An 18,972-nucleotide genomic window follows, 5' to 3' on the forward strand; every position below is an offset into this window, starting at 1 on the left:
TCATTACGGCGACTTTTCAATGAGCGTCAACCCCCGACAGTCAGTTGGCCCTCCTTAAAACGGATGTGTATTCAAGTAAACCACCGGAATAAAGGGGCATTCCAAAGACCGCACCTGTCTGCCGACGGTGAACGACGACCAGATGGGCATAGACAGAGCTTCGCTGTAGCCGCTGATGTAGTCGCTGTGATGCAGGATGGAATACTTTGTGCGGAACAGCACGGCGGGACGGCCGTACGGCAGGTTCCTACTGTCTGGAGGATGAGGGGGAGGGGGGGGGGGGGGGGGTGCACGGCAGAGGGGGAGACTGGTACAGTATGTATCCAGACATATTTTCTTCTAATGCTGAATAAAATAAAAATTTAATTAAAAAAAAAAAAAACACAAAAGCTCCAGCTACATACATCGGCTTAATAAATGAAGAATTACAATGTATAAATACACGTTTTTTGAGTGGTGTACTGTGTAGCTCCCGGACTGGGCTTTTTGTGTTTTAAGCCATTACACAACTTGAATCATATACGATACTATTTACATACAAACAAACACTTTCAATATGACACTGACTTGCTAAAAAAGGGAAAAGGTTTCTGACGCATCAGGTCCATCGTAGTTTTTCTGCTTTAGTAGTTTTATATGAATGACAAATTAATCCGCCGACCCAAAAAGCACATCTGTGAGGTCGCTTCCTAGTTTCTATAAGAGTCGCTACTAATGCTTCTTTCAGATTCATGTGATCAACGGTATGGGTAGAACAGCTGTATTAATCCTGTGTATACAAAGCTACGTTAATTGTAAAGTGGTGTGACCATGGAGCCAGCCAACACCGCAGATGCTCTTTGGCCCTGGTTGTTTTTCTTTGAAATGGGCAAACTAGGTGAGTAATTCGAATTCGCGAGGAAGCCCACTTGAATCAACATTAAGGTTGGGAATGCTCACATTGAACTGACCAGCGCCGGCGAGGATTTGTAAGTAACACGTCATTTTATCCACTTAAAATGTAGCAGTTAATACTATTTTGTTTTCAATACGCCCACACATTTGACTGACCATCAATAGCTTGCCTCAGTCGCTGGTTTAGCTCCTCCACTTTGTTCTGTAAGAGACAGAGCCAGAGTGACTCCAGGTTATAGCCTCGCACAAGGGTCACTTTCAGACCTCTCTGGCCCCTACTTTTTACACGCAACTGCAAAAAGATTGGAGATTGAAACAATCTTTTGCCAGAGACTTGTGCATCGGAATCAAACACACATACAAACACACACACACACACACACACACACACACACACACACACACACACACACACACACACACACACACACACACACACACACACACACACACACACACACACACACACACACACACACAGTGCTGGCAAAGTGAAAAACTTTGCACTGTGGCGCTAGTTTCAATTCACTTTCAGTTCATTCAACTGAGGAGGTAGAGGTTTTGGCATGAATTGGGAAAAAAAATACAAAGTTAAAATAAAGTGTTGCTAAAATGTGTCAATTAATTTCTTTAATGACTGCCGTCAGTAGTCGAGCGTTCAAATGATTTAAATGAAAGTGAATTGAGTAGCTCTGCCACAGAATGCAAAAATATGCATCAGACATATTTTCATCAAGCATTATTCAGTAACTACATATGCAAGACAAAACAGTTAATCAGTCGCTGATGGAGAGTAAGAGAACACAGACGGTTCTCTCTCTCATTCTCTCTCAAATCATTTTACGGGTCTGCTCTGTAAAAAATAAAACAAAATCACTTAACATAATGAGTGCTTTTGATTCAATTCACATGAATATTTCCATATTTCCATATATTCCAAATGCAATACAGTCAATATTTTTCAGTTTTCCAGAATTGTCCCGTTGTACAGGCACGGCAATTATTAAACTGTCCTAATTACGAATAGGGCTTGTTCATTTCTATACATTCCAGGGGGCCTACTGTAAATGTAAATCCAAATCTGATTTGAAATCCGAATTCAACAAGACTTTATTCCAACAGACCACTGTTGCGAAAATTAGGTCAAGATCTCTAAGTAAGAGCGTCTAATAGTCTTTGCCCAGGACTCTTCTCTCGCCCATATCGGTGGTGATTGCTTTGATTCAGAGCGGAGCTTTACTGGTATCAACTTCAAAATGATTTCAGCATCACAACAGTTTCAACTTATTCAGCCACTCAAGGAGCATCTGAATTGACTTTTTCATTCTGTGCCTCCACAGGAGTTCAGGAGTTCAGTTTTAGTGCTGTTAGTCCGTTAGTATTTGGAACTTTGTTCAGATTATTTTCAGCATTGATAAATTAAAATAAGAAAACGTACATTTTGAATTGACGTACTAAAATATTGTATATTTTAGCATGTATTTTTGCCATTAGTCTGGCAATGCTTTTTTCAATAAGTTAACCTTAAATGAGCCATCATCGGCTGTTGCCACTCAAGAAACCATTACTGGAGATAAACATCAGTTTATCCAGCCAAAAAGCCAATGCATTGTTTCAAGATATGGAAAGCCAAATAGTCCTCATGTTTCCCTGTTGTAATAGCTGAAACTTAATCAACCACAGCTGGGTTGATCGAACAGCATGGTGAGTGCTGAGCACGGACCAACTGTGCTCTCATCTAAGCAAATGGAGAAACGGTCGCAGTGCTGTCGGCGGTAGCGCACATCTGTAAGGTGTTACAAGTTTACAGCAACACAATGAGACAACTACACATTTTTGTACATTGTATCTTTTTGTTGTTTGCACACAGGCAACATTTGAGGGCACGCAGACTGGCAACCAAAAGCTAGAACTAACGACATTATTAGTGCTGTTTTGTTTTGTTTTGGACTGTTAGACTATCATTTTAAACCCAGCGACCAACCAAAATGCCAGCGACGCCTCCCTGCCTGCGTGGCCTCAAAAGGTTGTCCATGTCTCGTCACTGCTGTAGCTCAGTGTCTCTGGGAAATGGCTCCAGGTCTGCCGCTGAGACGTCATGGCTGACCTTGTCATCGCAGGTGCAGCCCAGGTCATCCGTTACCGTAGAAACAGGGCCTGAAGACGTCGGCCTGGAGACCTCCTCGGGCATGGTGGGTCTGTGGATGGGGCTTCTCAGCAGGTGGTTCAGGCTGCCATGGGTCCCGTTGTTGGGGGCCGGTTTCAGGCCCAGAAGATCTGTGGTACGAGGGTGAAGGGATCGGGTTCAGCACAGCTCAAGAAGTAGAAGAGGAACCTGAAGGGTCTCAAAGTACCAGGGGGCCACTGGCCAGATTGGTGGGCCCAGTTGTTTATTTTTTACAACGAATATTCATGAATTGCCTAATAACACATCTGTTAAAAAAAACCACACTTTTTAAAGTGTTTTTTTAGAAAATATTTAGAAAATATTTTTTAGAAAATCTTTGCTATATTGTCTTTTATAATGATTCATCCATTCAACGTGAAATAAAGTTGCGTGGATTAATTAAGCATTGTGATTTTACAGATTTAACTATATGTTATAAACAGGTAGCAGACTGCAATAAATTGTCTCACGGGCCAGATGTGGCCCCCAGACCTGTGGTTTGAGACCCCTGGATTACACACATGTTTTTAAACTAAATTACTCAAACGAATAAGACGTAGTCACACATAAATGCGCACGCACGCACGCACGCACGCACGCACGCACGCACGCACGCACGCACGCACGCACGCACGCACACACACACACACACACACACACACACACACACACACACACACACACACACACACACGCACGCACGCACACACACACACACACACACATCCCTTACAGAACACAAAAAAATGTTAACTTACCACACATGACATTATAGAGCTCAATGTTTTCAAAGGCTAGAACTTTAGTCTTGAACTTAAAGGTGGGCCCGTATCCCAAGAAAATAGTCTGTCAAAGAGAGATTGAGGCCCAAATTAATCTGTCAGTGAGAGTATTGAGTGATTTGTCAGTTCTTCAAGATATTATCTGCATATGAATTCATTATGCCACACAGTATGTCACAGGGGTTTATTTGTCAGAGAGATTGAGTTGGAACATTGGATGACAGCTTGGCCTGAACTGGCCCCTTCCTCTGTGGCCAGTGGATGGGAAAATAATGGAGAGCCCCAAGGTCAACAGAATGGAGAATTTATTTTGGCTAACCTATGAAAATATCTTGTTCTTCTCTTGTCTAAAAACATTTTCCTTCACTAGGATGATATATTACACCTGCTATATTTCAGAACAAAGTGTAAATGTATGCCCTATGCTCAAAATGAACGTATTATAGAGTTCACCTGCATGCTGTTGATCTTGTTGTCGTATCCATGGTCCCCGGAGAAGCCACAGGGCTTCTTCCCCTCGGGGACTTTCCTGGAAGGTGCGTCATTGATTGTCAGAGAATTCTTGGATGTGGATATTTTCAAATGCGCCTTCACTTAAAAAAAATGTTTCTCATCCATAAAATATGTTGATAATTAGGGGGCTACGTGCGGAACACCAGTTCAGCCAAACAACGTCACACACACGTCCCCACACTTAATGAAAGAACCGCACGCGGTGCCACCATAAATCTCCATAAACCTGCTCCAAATGGCTTCATCATGGTTTGGTTTGGGTTTTGGTCTTGATCAGAGGCATGCAGCGATGAGAATGGGAGATGCCGGAATAGCCTCCTAGAGGTGTGAGCCATAATTCAATCATTTTAGGTTATTTTGACATGCCACAACATCATCATCTTATGATTGATGATGTTAAGTTCCTACGGTGTAGCAAAAGCTATATGCATGCAGACACATGTATTTAACATACAGTAGGTCATAGACCTAGTTGTATGGAAACTCTAGTCAAACGAACAGTGAGGGGCCGCTAACACACCAAATTAACCCGTTCAGCTCACAATTCACAAGTGGGGAAAGGAAACATGATTCCTGGGAGACTAGCTTATCAATGCTAGCATCAGCAAATTAAGATCTCACTTACACTACATGTACATATAAACATCAGAGGGGTTGGAATGTATAATCATGCAGAGACAAAACAAAAAGGTTGCAGTGTGGTATTTAATACAGTTAATCCAGGGTATTTTGGAGGAATCCGCTCCCCTAGGCTGTAGCTCTCTCGGACAACCACTCCTTCACGCCTGACCACAGTGAACTAATTGAAAAACAGACACTTTTTATTACAGTAAGTGTCCATTAAAACACTACCTCCGTGTGTGTCTGTGTGTGGACACGCTGCGGACTAAGAAGCCACAAGCGCGCAGACTATGTAAATCGCTTGATGACGTGGAAAAAAAGAGGACAAACTCAGTGTTTCATTTGCTGTGAATAGCTCTCTGGTTTGGGATTTAAGTAGACGTTTGGCCAATGTATATGCGTCTGTGAGTGTGTTAACGCTCCAGCGCTCGGCGCAAAGTTCCAGTGCCAACGATTAACCCACGAAAAAGGCAGCTCCAGCCAAACCTCAAAGGTCTCTTTCATTTTGAAGTCCTGTGTGTGTGTGTATGTGTGTTGTATGGTTCTCACACAGTCCAAAACTCTGTGGAGGCCTCTTCTGGATGTGGACACTTGCATATACACAGTGCAAAAAACACGCACGCACACGCGCACACACACACACACATGCGCACACACACACACACACATGCACACACACACACACACACACACACACACACACAGACACACACACAGACACACACACACACACACACACACACACACACACACACACACACACACACACACACACACACACACACACACACACGTTTGTTTTTACTTTTCAAACCTGGTGACTTCATGGTTTATTTTGTGACTGAGACAGTTTTTTGTACTGCTCTACCTCAAGGTTGTTGTTATCTTATATTTAAAATGTTGCATTTCTTGAAGCAAATTGACGCACAGGCCTGCAGGTGCAAAGCAACTGTTGATTCTTTCCTTGTGTGTCAACACATTTGCTTTAGCGAATGAGAGTAGAGCCGCAAATATTTAAAATGATATAGATTTGTTTACGATGAAATATTGAAGGGGACAGCTGTCTGTTATTCCCAGAAAGGGGGGTCCACCCCGTAATTTCCGCCCCTGCTTGTAACACAGTGTGTGTTAAAGATGTGTTAATGGCAGCACACTAAGGACTAAGACAACCATGTAAAAAGATGATTTGTTCAATCTACACCGGTGACTGTTATCATGAAAAATCATAATAATAATGGCTTGAACCTAAAGTAATGCTACAAAAGTATCTGAATGTCAAAGTTACATTGTGCAAAATATAATTGCCACAGATAGGAAAAGGAATATTCCAATATGTCATCAAGTACAAAATAGACCAAACATATGTTTGCAGCTTCAAGTACTTTTGTCAGAATGTGAATTGTTGATCATTTTATTATAGTTGTTATATATAGTTGTTGTTTAGAGTTTTTGTGGTTTTCAGGTACATTTTTTAGTTAATCGGTAGGTTAAATGTATAATTAGCTTTAGTTTTTTATTAGTTATTTATCATTATTTGTTTATTACATTATAATTATAATTGCCAATAATATTACCGCAATTTTCGTGCGGTATGAAAATAAGTACGTACCAACAGTACCTACCTATCTATCATTAAAGGATTACAAAAAAAATCAATCAATTCCATTTAAACGTAATTTCAGTCACTGAACAGTGAACAACTACAATAACAGTGATGATTAATGAAATGTCCCATTTTAAGTCAAAGAACATGGTGGTACGTTACTTCATATATCAGCGAAGTCTCTGTACCTGGCGACGTGCCACTTCCTGTCCACTAGCAGGTGAACGTCTTCGATGCGGCGGTTGTTGGCGTAGTGCAGCCGCTTGGGCAGGTGCTGCTTCAGGTACGGCTTAAAGTGCTGCTCTGCTTTCTTACACTGGAAGGAAAAACAGAAATGCTCTTTGATATTGTAATTTCGATATTGACATTGAATAATTGGCTGTGTGTCTTGCTGACTATGAAAATGTTTTGGAAGTTGAGAATAAGGGAGTGTTTACATACCGTTAAATTAGCAACAACAGCCTTTGGGTCATCTGAAAAAACAGTGAAATGCAAGTTGTCACAAAGCTTTACAAACCTCAAATGCATCACAAACATACAGAACAATGTCACTTGTTGACGTACACTTTGAGTTGTTGGGGTGTCGAGAACGTATTCTGCCCAGCGACCCAGGAACAAGGACGATGTCATCAACATTGGACATATAGTTGCTGAGGAATTCCTTCCTCTCACAGTTGGCCTCCTCCATACCTGAGGACAGAGAAGGAGGAGGAGGGTGGGTTTGTGTTTCACTGTCATGTGTGCATGTATGCATGTGTGCGTGTGTGTGTGTGTCAGTACCATGATCTCCAACCACAATGATGTTGACACAGCGGTGGAGCTTCATCTGCTTGAGACCGTTCATTAGTTGACCAACAATTCTGTCGATCGCTCTCAGAGGGTTATTCAGCTGGAACACACACAGAGGGCGATCATAAAGTGTGTGTGTGTGTGTGTGTGTGGGAGAGGGAGAGAGAGAGAGAGAGAGAGAGAGAGAGGAAGGTGAACGCAAATTAATCTGTCAAAGGGAGCAGACACAGAACCTGTGCCAGTCGTGGCTACTAGCTTGTTTGACTGCATCGCACAGAAACGTAAGTAGGAGAGAGTGTGCGGTCGCTCTTATCAGGTGTGATGTGGCTCTGGTTTGTGTACGGTGCCATGCACTTTCCTGCATTGTAGGGTCTGAAACACACACACACACACACACACACACACACACACACACACACACACACACACACACACACACACACACACACACACACACACACACACACACACACACACACACACACACGAGTGTGCACTCACCTCGGGGCTCAAGGGCCCCAGCTTGTGTCCATATGTGTCCGTCTGCTCGGAGTGCATAGCGTAAACGTACGGCCTGGAATAAAACAGGAGTCCCATTTTATATATGGTTTTCTTTAGGACGAAAGGGCTGTCATTCTCAAAGCAAAGGTTTGAATAGTCAGAAGTAATAAAAATTAGATAATAAAGGGGAGAATTAACGCAAACGTAAACAATCCTCTTTCAGTCCAGAGTGTCGCCTCTTGTCATTCATTGTACCCTCTTTGACCCGGTTTGTCAACATGGTTAGGAACGGAGGGCCCATCAACATACCATACACACAATGACTATAGGGGGTTTCATGAAAAGTAGAATGAAAAAGCTTTGTTTTGCAAAATAATTGTGAGATACCGTCTTCCTATAGTGCCAATTTGTCAGGTCACCCATTTGCTTGTAACACCGGTGACAACACTGTGGCACAGCAATGAACCACAATAAAACAGGGAATTTAGCAATAAAACTGAATTTTTTTAATATTTATAAATCTCTGCCAAGTCAAACATTTCAGCTTTGTCTGAAACCTCAAGTGAGTTTTTGCATTGAATTGAGATTGTGTATTTGTCCCCCATTTGTCCCCCATTACTTGCAGTGAACTCCTGGGCCCGTATTCACAAAACATCTTAAGGCTTAAAGCAGCTCCAAAATTGCTGATTTAGGAGAAACTCTTAAAAATAATGGCCTTGCCAGTCCTAATTTTAGGACTCCTAAATTGTTGATGTAAGAGTATTTCACAGAGCATTTTAGTGCTATAACCAGCTCCTAAATCTGTGAAAGGATGGTTGTAGTCAAGAGGACCAACTCACAAACAATCTGAAAGTGGGTACTGCCTCATCCACCTTGTTACCACGTCAACATTTTAGAAGAATTTAATAATACTGAGCTTTTAAAAGGGTATGGCCTTAATCGCGAGGGTCTTATGTTAATAGTAGAGCTAGTCAGGGATGCAGTCACTTCACCAACAAACAGAAACAACCCAATAACACCGGAGATCAAGGTTCTGACAAGTCCACGCTGCTTGGCCCCAGGGAACATGCAGCACAGACCAATTGGATAAACACAGTTATACAGTAGAGATACAGACATGGAAGAGGCTGCTGACCATATATTTGACAGTGGTCTCACGTATAATCAGTGACACTTGACCTACATTTTTTTTTTTAATCTTTATTTGAATACGGCAACATGTCTCTTTCTCCAGTATGTCTCTGATGAAGGCACTGACCCATCCCCTATCTGCCAATCACTGTGGGCATAGTAAGCAAGCTTCCATAGCAACAAGGTCAGCTCCGTCCGAGTTTAAGATTCCTCCCCATTCCTAAGTAAAAGTTAATCTCGGCAGCTTTGTGACTAGTTTTTAAGAGGAAACTCCGAGCTAGAAACTTTAACTGCTATTTGGGAGACGTCTTACTGTTAAGATAAAATGTTTTGTTAATACGCACCCAGATGGGATGATAGAGCCAGCTATGTCCAGTATGGAGTAAAGGCTAAAACCTGCCTATGTGCTACATTAGCGGACCTTCTAACCTTGGGAAAATATTTTGAGTGCCACAATATTGTAACAGGGAGTCTCCATGCCGTTTGAGTTACTGCAGATAAATGACTCCAGTTATTCGCACTGTAGCCTCCTCATAACGAGGCCACTCACATGATGTGCGAGCTACTACAGCTAACTATATGCAGTATACAAAAAAGTCTCATTAGGATGTACCCCTTGAAATGCATCATCTCATAATGTTACCGAACATGTTAACCAAATAGAGATACACCGACTGCAATTTTCTGTCTGAACCGCCGATTCCGATTTCCGATCTGCTGTACATCAATGACAAATACATCACGTGATCTGATCACGCTCACGTGATAGGACAGCTGCACATGCCCACATAGTTGATGCTCTTTTCTGAGCATCAACTACGCAACTACTTTACATGACGTTGGTATCGGGTTTTACTACCAGAACATTCTTACCAGTACAGTACATGAGCGCAGTATAGGGCGTGTAAATTTGACCAGCACAGAATCCGAACACTGATCATCCAATCACCAGTCATGGCTGATTAAGCGACGCACGTTAATCTTTTGCAGGTTGGGAGGTCTGCTTTAGGGGGAGTGTAAAACAGAGAAAAACTAAAAGAAATTTCAAACTACTCCTTTAAATGCAGACGAGGCAAGCTGAATAGTTGTTTCTGTAATCTGAGTAATAGGAGTGGAAGAAAGAAACTTTGTGCAGCAAAAATTATGTGAGACAAAAAACATTTAACAGAACCGACAACATACAGAGCATGAAACACACACACACACGCACACCGCTGTAGTCTGAGTTTACATGGCCAGCGAGCGCCAGCAGGGAAATCAAGTCTAATTGCAAGTCAACTACAACCAAATGCTAAACAGTCCCAAAAGACCGCAGCAGCACTAACACAAAGCTCTGACCTGCTGTTATCGACAACCAACATCACCAAGTTAGCGAACGACACAGTAAATGATGTGTTCAGTGTGTGAGTCAGATCAGCAGAAGTAAGGAACACAATCAGCTTTAACATGCTCAAGATCTACGTGCTCAATCTACCTCAGGCTGTTTGTCAAAGGAATGTCGACACACTTTCTAAAGGATGCAGCTGCGTTTCATTTTAAATTGATTTGAGGGACCAAGCGAGGATTGTTCAAGGGTGGACACATACTGAAGCTTGACAATTTATTTTCTGTGATCATTCTGTTAAAACAGACGTTATCTTTGTTTTGTGCTTCCTACGGACAGACAGGCTTCCCCATTTACAAAGAAATTGAAGATGCCACTCGGTATGTAACCAGGGACAGAAACATATTATTATGTATTAAATTAACACTGGTCAAAATGGCCGCCATCAAAACATCACAGCCGAACATTGTAAGGTTAACAGAAAAGAAATGGTAGTAAAAAGAGAGACAATGGAAAAACATAAGGGAATCGCTCTTAAAAACAGGAAGTGACATCACCTCTCTCCATCAGGCAGGTGGAGCCACTGAAGCATAGTCAGTATCCTCCTCTCCAGTGGGATGGAACTGGAACACACACACACACACACACACAGACAGACAGAGACAGTACACATGCACACTACCATCAACACTATACAAAATAATTTGGAGAAAAGAAAGTTGTTTCATTGATTTTATAAATTAATACCTGTGTAGTATATTTTGTGAATTTATTTTTCAATTGTAAGCAAATCCAACATATGAATTAAATTATATTGATAATATAATACAGAGAGTGTAGATGTAGCCGGCCCTGATGCTGAAAGTGTCCGTCACTCTTTCCCGTGATGCACCATGTCAAAACCATGCTAAACTGCTCCTTGATATCATAATGTCACTGACAATAAAAGCTTGCAGGGTGTGACATATTTAAAGCTAAAAGGTGTGTGAAAATGAGAGTTGTCAGTGTTGGCTGTGCTAGCAGTTAGTGGAGGGGGGAGGCCAGCAGTGTTACAGTGCACAGCTGTCAACCATCAGCTACAGGAACAAGACTCACATGGGGGCTGAACACGGCCCTGCGGGGGGTCTGCCTACTAGAACGGGGGTGGGTTGAGTTTCACTCCAGAAAGATACATTTCCCCACACTCTGAGCAGTAAGCACGCCCAATGTTCATACGTTTATTTCCTTCGTCAATTCCCGAGAAGTCCTCCTTTAGACTGTTTTGTCTATTTTATTTAAACAACTCTCTACTCTCTCTCATTTTGTCTTTTCAGCCCATCGAGCTAAACAAAAACAAGGCCCTTCAGTCAGCCTCCAGCTCCTACCCTCTGTGGAACTATAACCCTGTTGCAAACTGAACTATGTAGTACTATGCATGTACGGACTCAGGCTCTGCCTGCCAGCTCGGCCCATCAGACCTGGACCTGGGCACATGCCATCTAGGGAGCTGCCTGGAGTCCAGTTGGCACTTTAAATAAAATATATTTTAAAATAATTTTGATGATAATTTTTTTAATCGAACATAACCTGATTTTATGGAATATCATATAAAATATAATTATATACAGTATATAAATATATAAAAAACAAAAAAACAAAAATTATGAACCTAAGCAAATAAATAATAATAGTAACTATATGACAGAAGATATCTTGTTTGTTTACAACTAATAACAATATGTACATAGGTATGAAAAGATGCACGTGGGGGGGGGTAGGACTCAAATAAAATGTCTGCCTCGAACAATCTATCCATTTAATGCGGCACGAACTCACACAGTGAGAATGGAGCGCATACGAAAACTACAATACACGTACAGCTGCAAGAGTGCAGAAGTACACAGATTCACAGCTCTACATCCCCACATGCATATGACACACACACACACTTGTTTTGTTGTTTTTTTTGTCACTTACATACCTGTTCACACCCTCTCTCTCTCTCTCTCTCTCTCTCTATCACTCACACACACACACACACACACACACACACACACACACACACACACACACACACACACACACACACACACACAGCACACACACCTTATTAGCGTCAGCTGCAGGAGAGCGATCCTAAAAGCGCAGTTTTGGCGCCCGTGGCTCGAGAGAGTGGTAAGTCTGCGACCCCGGTTCACAGGGGGACCCTGCATAGTGTAAACAGGCCCATTTGCACAAATTGCTGTGAAAACAGCCGAGCTCCATCCATCTCCTGAAGACTGCATCCCCCTCACAACCCTCGGTGGCTTCAGCCAAACACCCCCCTGCTATCAAAGCCTTCTCTGTGCCCATAAATGTGGGATCCTTTGTGTTCTTAGGGCTCTGGGGTTTGGCAACTTGCACCAGTCTGCGAGCATGGCAGAAACAAGAACGGACATGTCTGTTGACTTAAGAGGACTTCACTGTGCCAACTGAAACAAGTTACCATCACTAAATCACTCTCCAGCACAATGGCACAGCAGGAAAGACTTTCGTTTTTTCTTTCCTTGATATTGTGAGTGTCCAAATCCTAGTTTCATATATCAGATATTCATTTCCAAATGTATCTGTTCTAATAACTTGTTTTTGATGTTTCCAATGAAGAAGAAACCAATGTACTCTGTACTCTTTTAGAATGATTCTAACATGGCATTCTTCTCCCTCCAAGTATCACCAAGGCGTGTATCCTGCCCTCATCGTAATGGGCTCTTCTATGCTTCACTCTGTCAATCTCAATCTCCCTGTCGAATGCCTAGATTTACTGCTATCCTGTTGCCTGGACACTGGACATAAACTCCACCATCCCTGCTCTCTTACATGCCTATCCCCATGAATCATCCCTTATCCTTCTGGTCGTATCAAATGACATGAATCACAGTGCGACCATCAGAAAATCTAAAGGACAACGAGAGATCTCTTACAAACACTGTTCTCGTCGGTGTCAGGCCTTTTACTTCCCAAACTCCGACCTTTTACTTCCCAAAGATCATTTTTTAGCTGGTACTTTATAAGAAATAGCCATTCAACTTATTGGCATTATGCATTTGCTCCTCTATGGGGTCCGCTAAATTTCCCAGCAAGAATGCAAAGATCAAACTTGTGCAAGAAGTGAAAGGCAGCCTGGAGAATTTGCTGAACCAGTGGAGCTAGTTGTGGTCAGTAAATCACCAGTATCCCCACCACCTCAAGTGGCAACAAATCAATCGATCAGAAGAAGGAAAACCTTTGAGAAAAGTATTTGTTCATCTTAGAGTGAAGACAAGAGTAAACCTGGAAGGTGAAAAAAACAAAACGTTGCAGTTTGGAATGGAATTCTGGGACTTGGAAATTGTGTACGTCCTTGTTGTTCAGGAGTGGATTTGTGTGCATATGAGTGGATGCAGACTTACACAGGCCAGAAGAAGGTGGCAGCTTTCACTCCTTGTTTCACCGCCGTGATCCAGATCTAAGAGAGACGGACAGGACGGCAAGGAAGACCCATTACAGTGACAACCTCTATCTGTTCAGCACTATTATGACCTCTTTCCCAGAGAAAGATTCTTTGGATTTTCGGGATCCAAAGCATTTCAATGCCGCAATGCATACAAACACCGCCAAATTATTCAGAGACAGTTCAGAGACTATTTTCTCAAAAGATTCCGTCCTTGCTGCACAATGAATGCGGCATTATTTCCCACTGCCTGATGAAAAAGATTCTAATGCTAATGTTGGCAAGCAAGGAGTATAATTTCAGCAAGGGTGTATCTGGCTTGGCTTCTCATTAAACTAGATGTTTCAGCCAAAACACAAAAGGCATCAGTGAAGGTTTAAAAGTCACAGTCACAGACTGTAATGCCAAGGCCTCTGTTTTGCCAGACTATGATTGAGACCAAAATAACTTTAATTCATTCCAGATTATCATCTGACACTGAATTCAAGCCAATTGCAAAATAAAAAGGCAAAGCCAGTCGTTGCTAGCGCTGATGATCGACAGCGTTGTAATGAAACACAGATGGACGGGTAGGACAATATGACAAAAATAAAATGTGGCAGAAGTTGTCAAAAGAAAAAGGAGAGAAGAGTAGTGACAGTACTCACAGGCTGTCCCCCCCACCAGCGGTGGTTGAGTTTCTCTCTGCCCTTCAAGGTGAAGAGGGCGTCAAACGCTGGGTCGTACATGGAGTTGCCGACAATCCCATGAGACTCCGGGTAAAGGCCCTTTGAAAAGATTCAAGATAAGATCATTATTATAGCTATAGTTAAAGGGGAATCTACCCTTTTTCAGCAATAAAATTGATACCAAAACCATACACCCCCTTGAATTGCGAAGAAGGCAACTCTGTGAAGGAATTGGTGCTATGGTCCACATAACAACTCGGGAGTATAGAGTATTATATTTTAAATTGGGAAAAAAAAGTCATAAATTGACTTTGTCTTTAGTGCCATTGACTAACTATAATATAATTGATAGTGTGATGACAAAAGGTTTATGAGGTTTATTATTAGAAATTTGAGATTGTCCATTGCATTCATACTACCATCACATGTTACATTTATGTTCTTCACTGAGTGGTACAGTAAACTGTGGTAAACAGTTCTTTCATGGTTAACCTTATTGCTAACCCTGAAATGACTGTCAAACAAGGGGGTAGTCCCGTACCGTGGCCAGAGAGTAGAGGTTGGGGAAGGTTTTGGACGGGTACACGGGTCTCATGTATGGAGCATGAGTACCGCATGTTCCTAACAGACAAAAATAAAGACTGGCATTATTAGGAAAAAAATATAGTGAATTATTAAGGAATTGGTTGATTAATTAATGGATAATTAAAAAAATCCATAGCACTCATACGTACTGAGTTTCTCGATGTTGGGGATGACGGCACTGCCTCTCTTCATGTAGGAAGCTCTGAATCCGTCCATTGACAGCATGATGAGGGGCGGACGCACAAAGCTGCACACAATATACACAGTGCACACAATACCGCAAAGACATATTATTATGCAGATAACAATGGATCCTAGAGTGGATCTGTTATGGACGGCAGAGATTTAAAAGAAGTCTCAATCCTTAACTGTAACTTAAGAGCGGGAAGAAACATATGTTGAGTATTTTGTGAAATATAATGTAATAATGTGACATAAGTGACAAATAATCACAAATTATTAATTTACTTTAAAGCTTACCAAAAACATTGGAGCAAAAAACAATTAAATTAATTTTGCTTTCCCACCATAATTTGCTTTGTGAGCACTTACTCAGCAGGACATTCTGGGGCCTTGATCTCCTCACACTCATCCTGCAGCCACGGAGTATCTCCTGAAAGGGCGAGAAAGGGAAGTAACTGAGTACTACTAAAAAGAGGCCAAACAGAAAAGCGGTCTGTTTTGCAACAGGATGGACACGCCACTCCCATCACTTGCCATTGTTCGGTTATTTTAATCCAGTATTATAAATATCTCAGACATGGCAAGAATGAACTTTACTACCTTTTTGAGCTGTGTCAGATTACATTTAAAGCTCCTTTCATACTTAAGTGACAGAAAATCCAGAATTTTATTGGGTGCACTCAGTCATGTCGGATATTACCCTGGAGTCGCTTTGTGAAAAGGTAGAGACTGAGAGGCTGTTTTTGCCACTTTGGCACAGTCATGTCAATTTATTTTTCAATTGAAAACTATGGAATCTTCCAAAGCGGTAAGAGTTTCCATGCCGTAGGGGTCCATATATGTAGTGTGAGGTAGACATCTCAACACCACGTGGGGCCACTTGATATGTACACAATGGGTCAAGGGACTCAAGACTGATAAATTAATATTTGATCGATTTCTCGTACAACAATAGTAAAGCAGGTTTGAAATATATCAGCATTCCGATATAATCAATTTGGAGCTCCTGCTATGATCTACTTAGTAAGAAGTAAGTAGAAAGATTATTATTTTGCCTCAATTGGCTGCTTATTGGCCTGAATGTAAATTGTAATGCTCAAAAATAGTGGTGCTGGCTCAAAGAAAAAAATGATCAAAGAGAAAAAAAATAAAATTTGTTTCTCTACTTGCTTTTGTTGTGAGAATTTTGGGACTTAAATACAGGGTCACTGGCCAAAAAAAAGCTGCCAACCTTTACAAAGACTCTTGTAGTTGGTGCAGCAGTCCCCTTTGGCCAGGCAGTCGTCCGAGCAGTGGCAGGCATGCTGTTCGTTTCGGGTCTCTCCACAGCGATCCTTACTGCACTCATAGCCGCCCTCTGGAAGAGAGCGAGGACAGGGAAAATAGATGTCGCTGAATCCAGAAAAAAAGTTTTATGTCAACCTTCGGTTACAACAAATGCCTTGTGCAACCTTGTGCGACTCTGGTAATATTGAATATGATATTATAATATGATATAATATGATGATAAAAAAAAAAGATATAATATAATGATATGATATCATATTATGATACCATATAAAACCCTGAATGCTCATATGAGAGGACAGACAAAAATACTAACATGCCGCTTGCCTACTTCCCCATCTAAGCAGTAGTTACAAATCAGTGCCTCTGAATATGAAGTGTGGTACAGACGGTCACAAAAATATCACTGTGCCCACTGGGACATCAATTTAATCAGGTGAAAGAAAAATCTGCAGAGATGATTTGGCGTCAGATAGTAAGCTGCTCCAATTCTCCCAACATGTCCTTGCTTCCTGCCTCCTGCTGAAAAGGGGAGTGCAGCGCATTCCCTTTCACAGATGCGCACACCGCAGCGCAGCCTTGAACAAAATTACAGCAACGTTGTTTTCAAACAGTGGGAGGAACACGCTGGCGAGGTGGATATGAGCTGCCATAGCCCACCTAGTTGTAGGAGAGGCAGCATTAAAATCAGACCACCAACACAGGACACGGCGGGGGGAAGACTTAAGAGAGAAGAGGAGAGGAAGAAAGTATATGAGAGGAAAAGAGGTATAAAAAGAACACAGGGCATGAAAGGAAAAAAGAATGGTAAAGAGATAAGAGAGGGGGAATCCCAGAAATGTGGCTTTGCATGCGAAAGTAAAAAGGAAGAACAAAGTGCGTCCTAATATAATAAAGGGAGATAAATGAGTAGAGAATATGAGTGTGAGAGGGAGAGAGAGAGAGAGAGAGAGAGAGTGAGAGAGCATTGACAAAATTGAAAGTGATTCAGTGAAAAAAGTTTCTACAGATTTTACCACAAGTTTACAGCAAGACCCACAACAACGGTTCCCCAAAATGTTGGCCATTGTCAACCACTGTCACCTTCATTGATTTACTCTGTAAAAAATGGCATAATAATCCTATAGGAAAATGATCACGGAATTGTAAAAAATATTAATGCTAACAGCTAATGCACACTTGCCAACTTGGCAACAACTTTTTATAGTAAGTGTCAAAAGAGGAATCTGTATAGAGTGTTAAAAGCTGATGGAGAGGTGGCGCACCGGTCCGGAGGCAGAGCTGGTCGAAGTCGGCACAGCAGCTGTTGTAGGTCTTGCACAGGTTGTCACAGCGGCAGTGCTGGGCCTCGTGTAGCTCGAAACACCTTTTTCTACAGGAGCCAGAGGTAGGAACATACTGAGGTGCAGAGCGGGCTGGAGAGAGAGAGAGAGAGAGAGAGAGAGCAAGAGAAAGCGAGAGAGAGAGAGAGAGAGAGATTCAGGAAGACATGATAAAGACATTCGTGAAAGCCCTTTAAGCTTTCCTTAAATTTTATGTATGGATTGTATTGCACACTGCTACATGAAATGCTTCTGCCTAGTGAATTTTCAAATTGGGACGACCAAAAGGTGTACACTGTCACATTAGCCACATAGCAAGTAGGGCTAAGCAAAAAAAAAACTACATTCAGGGGCTGCGCCTTGTCAGAATTAACCTTAAAACCTATATGGCTGGGCCCATGCATGTAACGCTCAAGGGCTTTTAAGTTGAAACTAATTTTAACAAATATAAATGTTCAGTCTCCTTGCTGGTTGTTCTGACACACTCAGAATCATTATAGCTTTTGATGAGCGGTTTTGACACTGTTATTAACAGGTGGCTCGCTGTGTACACTCAGTACACTTATTCGGCCCTGTTTTTTTTTTTTATGTACATATTTAAATTACATATTTACATAATTTGCATTGAAATGTAGGGTATGGAAGATTGTTTTCCTGGTGAGGGCGTCCCCTCGTGAGGGACCCCTCTTCGGGCGCATTTCCCGGGGCCGCGGACTCGGTTAGCTTTGCAGCGCCCCTCCACCCACTTGTAAATTAAATGTATATTTTGAAGTCTGGTTATTAGGTTTTATATCCATCTGTAATGTAGCACAGTGTTAATGATTAGTTAGTTATAAGCCCTGGAACTCAAACCATTTTCTGATGCCCCAAAAATATGTATTTAAATAATTAATTTAATATCATAAACGTGCGACGACTAGTCAACAGCTTGAACTAACGACTACTAAAAACAGGACATGAGCCACTGTGTTTATAACAAGATGTACCTTGTGCACTCCCTCACGAAAAAACAACAACATTTGAGCTGCCAAGAGGTGTGTGTGAGTGTGTGTGTGTGTGTGTGTGTGTGTGTGTGTGTGTGTGTGTTTGTACGTGTTCACCATTTTCAATGAATGAGTTTAAAACTCCCTTTATATGGCGTAAATAAATAAAAT

The 18,972-nt window shown here is 41.8% G+C and overlaps 1 protein-coding gene across 1 annotated transcript in view; it reads right to left on the bottom strand.

Moving 5' to 3' along the window:
* Positions 1-18,972, bottom strand: part of enpp2 (ectonucleotide pyrophosphatase/phosphodiesterase 2) — a 31,072-nt gene that overhangs the window by 7,214 nt on the left and 4,886 nt on the right. The window contains exons 3-20 of the mRNA XM_080005419.1: positions 17,762-17,911; positions 16,441-16,566; positions 15,579-15,639; positions 15,176-15,273; positions 14,983-15,062; positions 14,421-14,540; positions 13,733-13,788; positions 10,883-10,948; positions 7,871-7,943; positions 7,361-7,469; positions 7,145-7,270; positions 7,022-7,053; positions 6,769-6,896; positions 4,297-4,372; positions 3,820-3,907; positions 3,002-3,171; positions 1,051-1,096; positions 115-254 (exon numbers count right to left, since the gene is read on the bottom strand). Coding sequence (XP_079861545.1) covers positions 115-254; positions 1,051-1,096; positions 3,002-3,171; positions 3,820-3,907; positions 4,297-4,372; positions 6,769-6,896; positions 7,022-7,053; positions 7,145-7,270; positions 7,361-7,469; positions 7,871-7,943; positions 10,883-10,948; positions 13,733-13,788; positions 14,421-14,540; positions 14,983-15,062; positions 15,176-15,273; positions 15,579-15,639; positions 16,441-16,566; positions 17,762-17,911 — 1,745 coding nt within the window. The remainder of the gene's footprint in view (positions 1-114; positions 255-1,050; positions 1,097-3,001; positions 3,172-3,819; positions 3,908-4,296; positions 4,373-6,768; positions 6,897-7,021; positions 7,054-7,144; positions 7,271-7,360; positions 7,470-7,870; positions 7,944-10,882; positions 10,949-13,732; positions 13,789-14,420; positions 14,541-14,982; positions 15,063-15,175; positions 15,274-15,578; positions 15,640-16,440; positions 16,567-17,761; positions 17,912-18,972) is intronic.

This window comes from Zeus faber (genome assembly GCF_960531495.2).
Source record: "Zeus faber genome assembly, chromosome: 8".
Taxonomy (NCBI): Eukaryota; Metazoa; Chordata; class Actinopteri; order Zeiformes; family Zeidae; genus Zeus; species Zeus faber.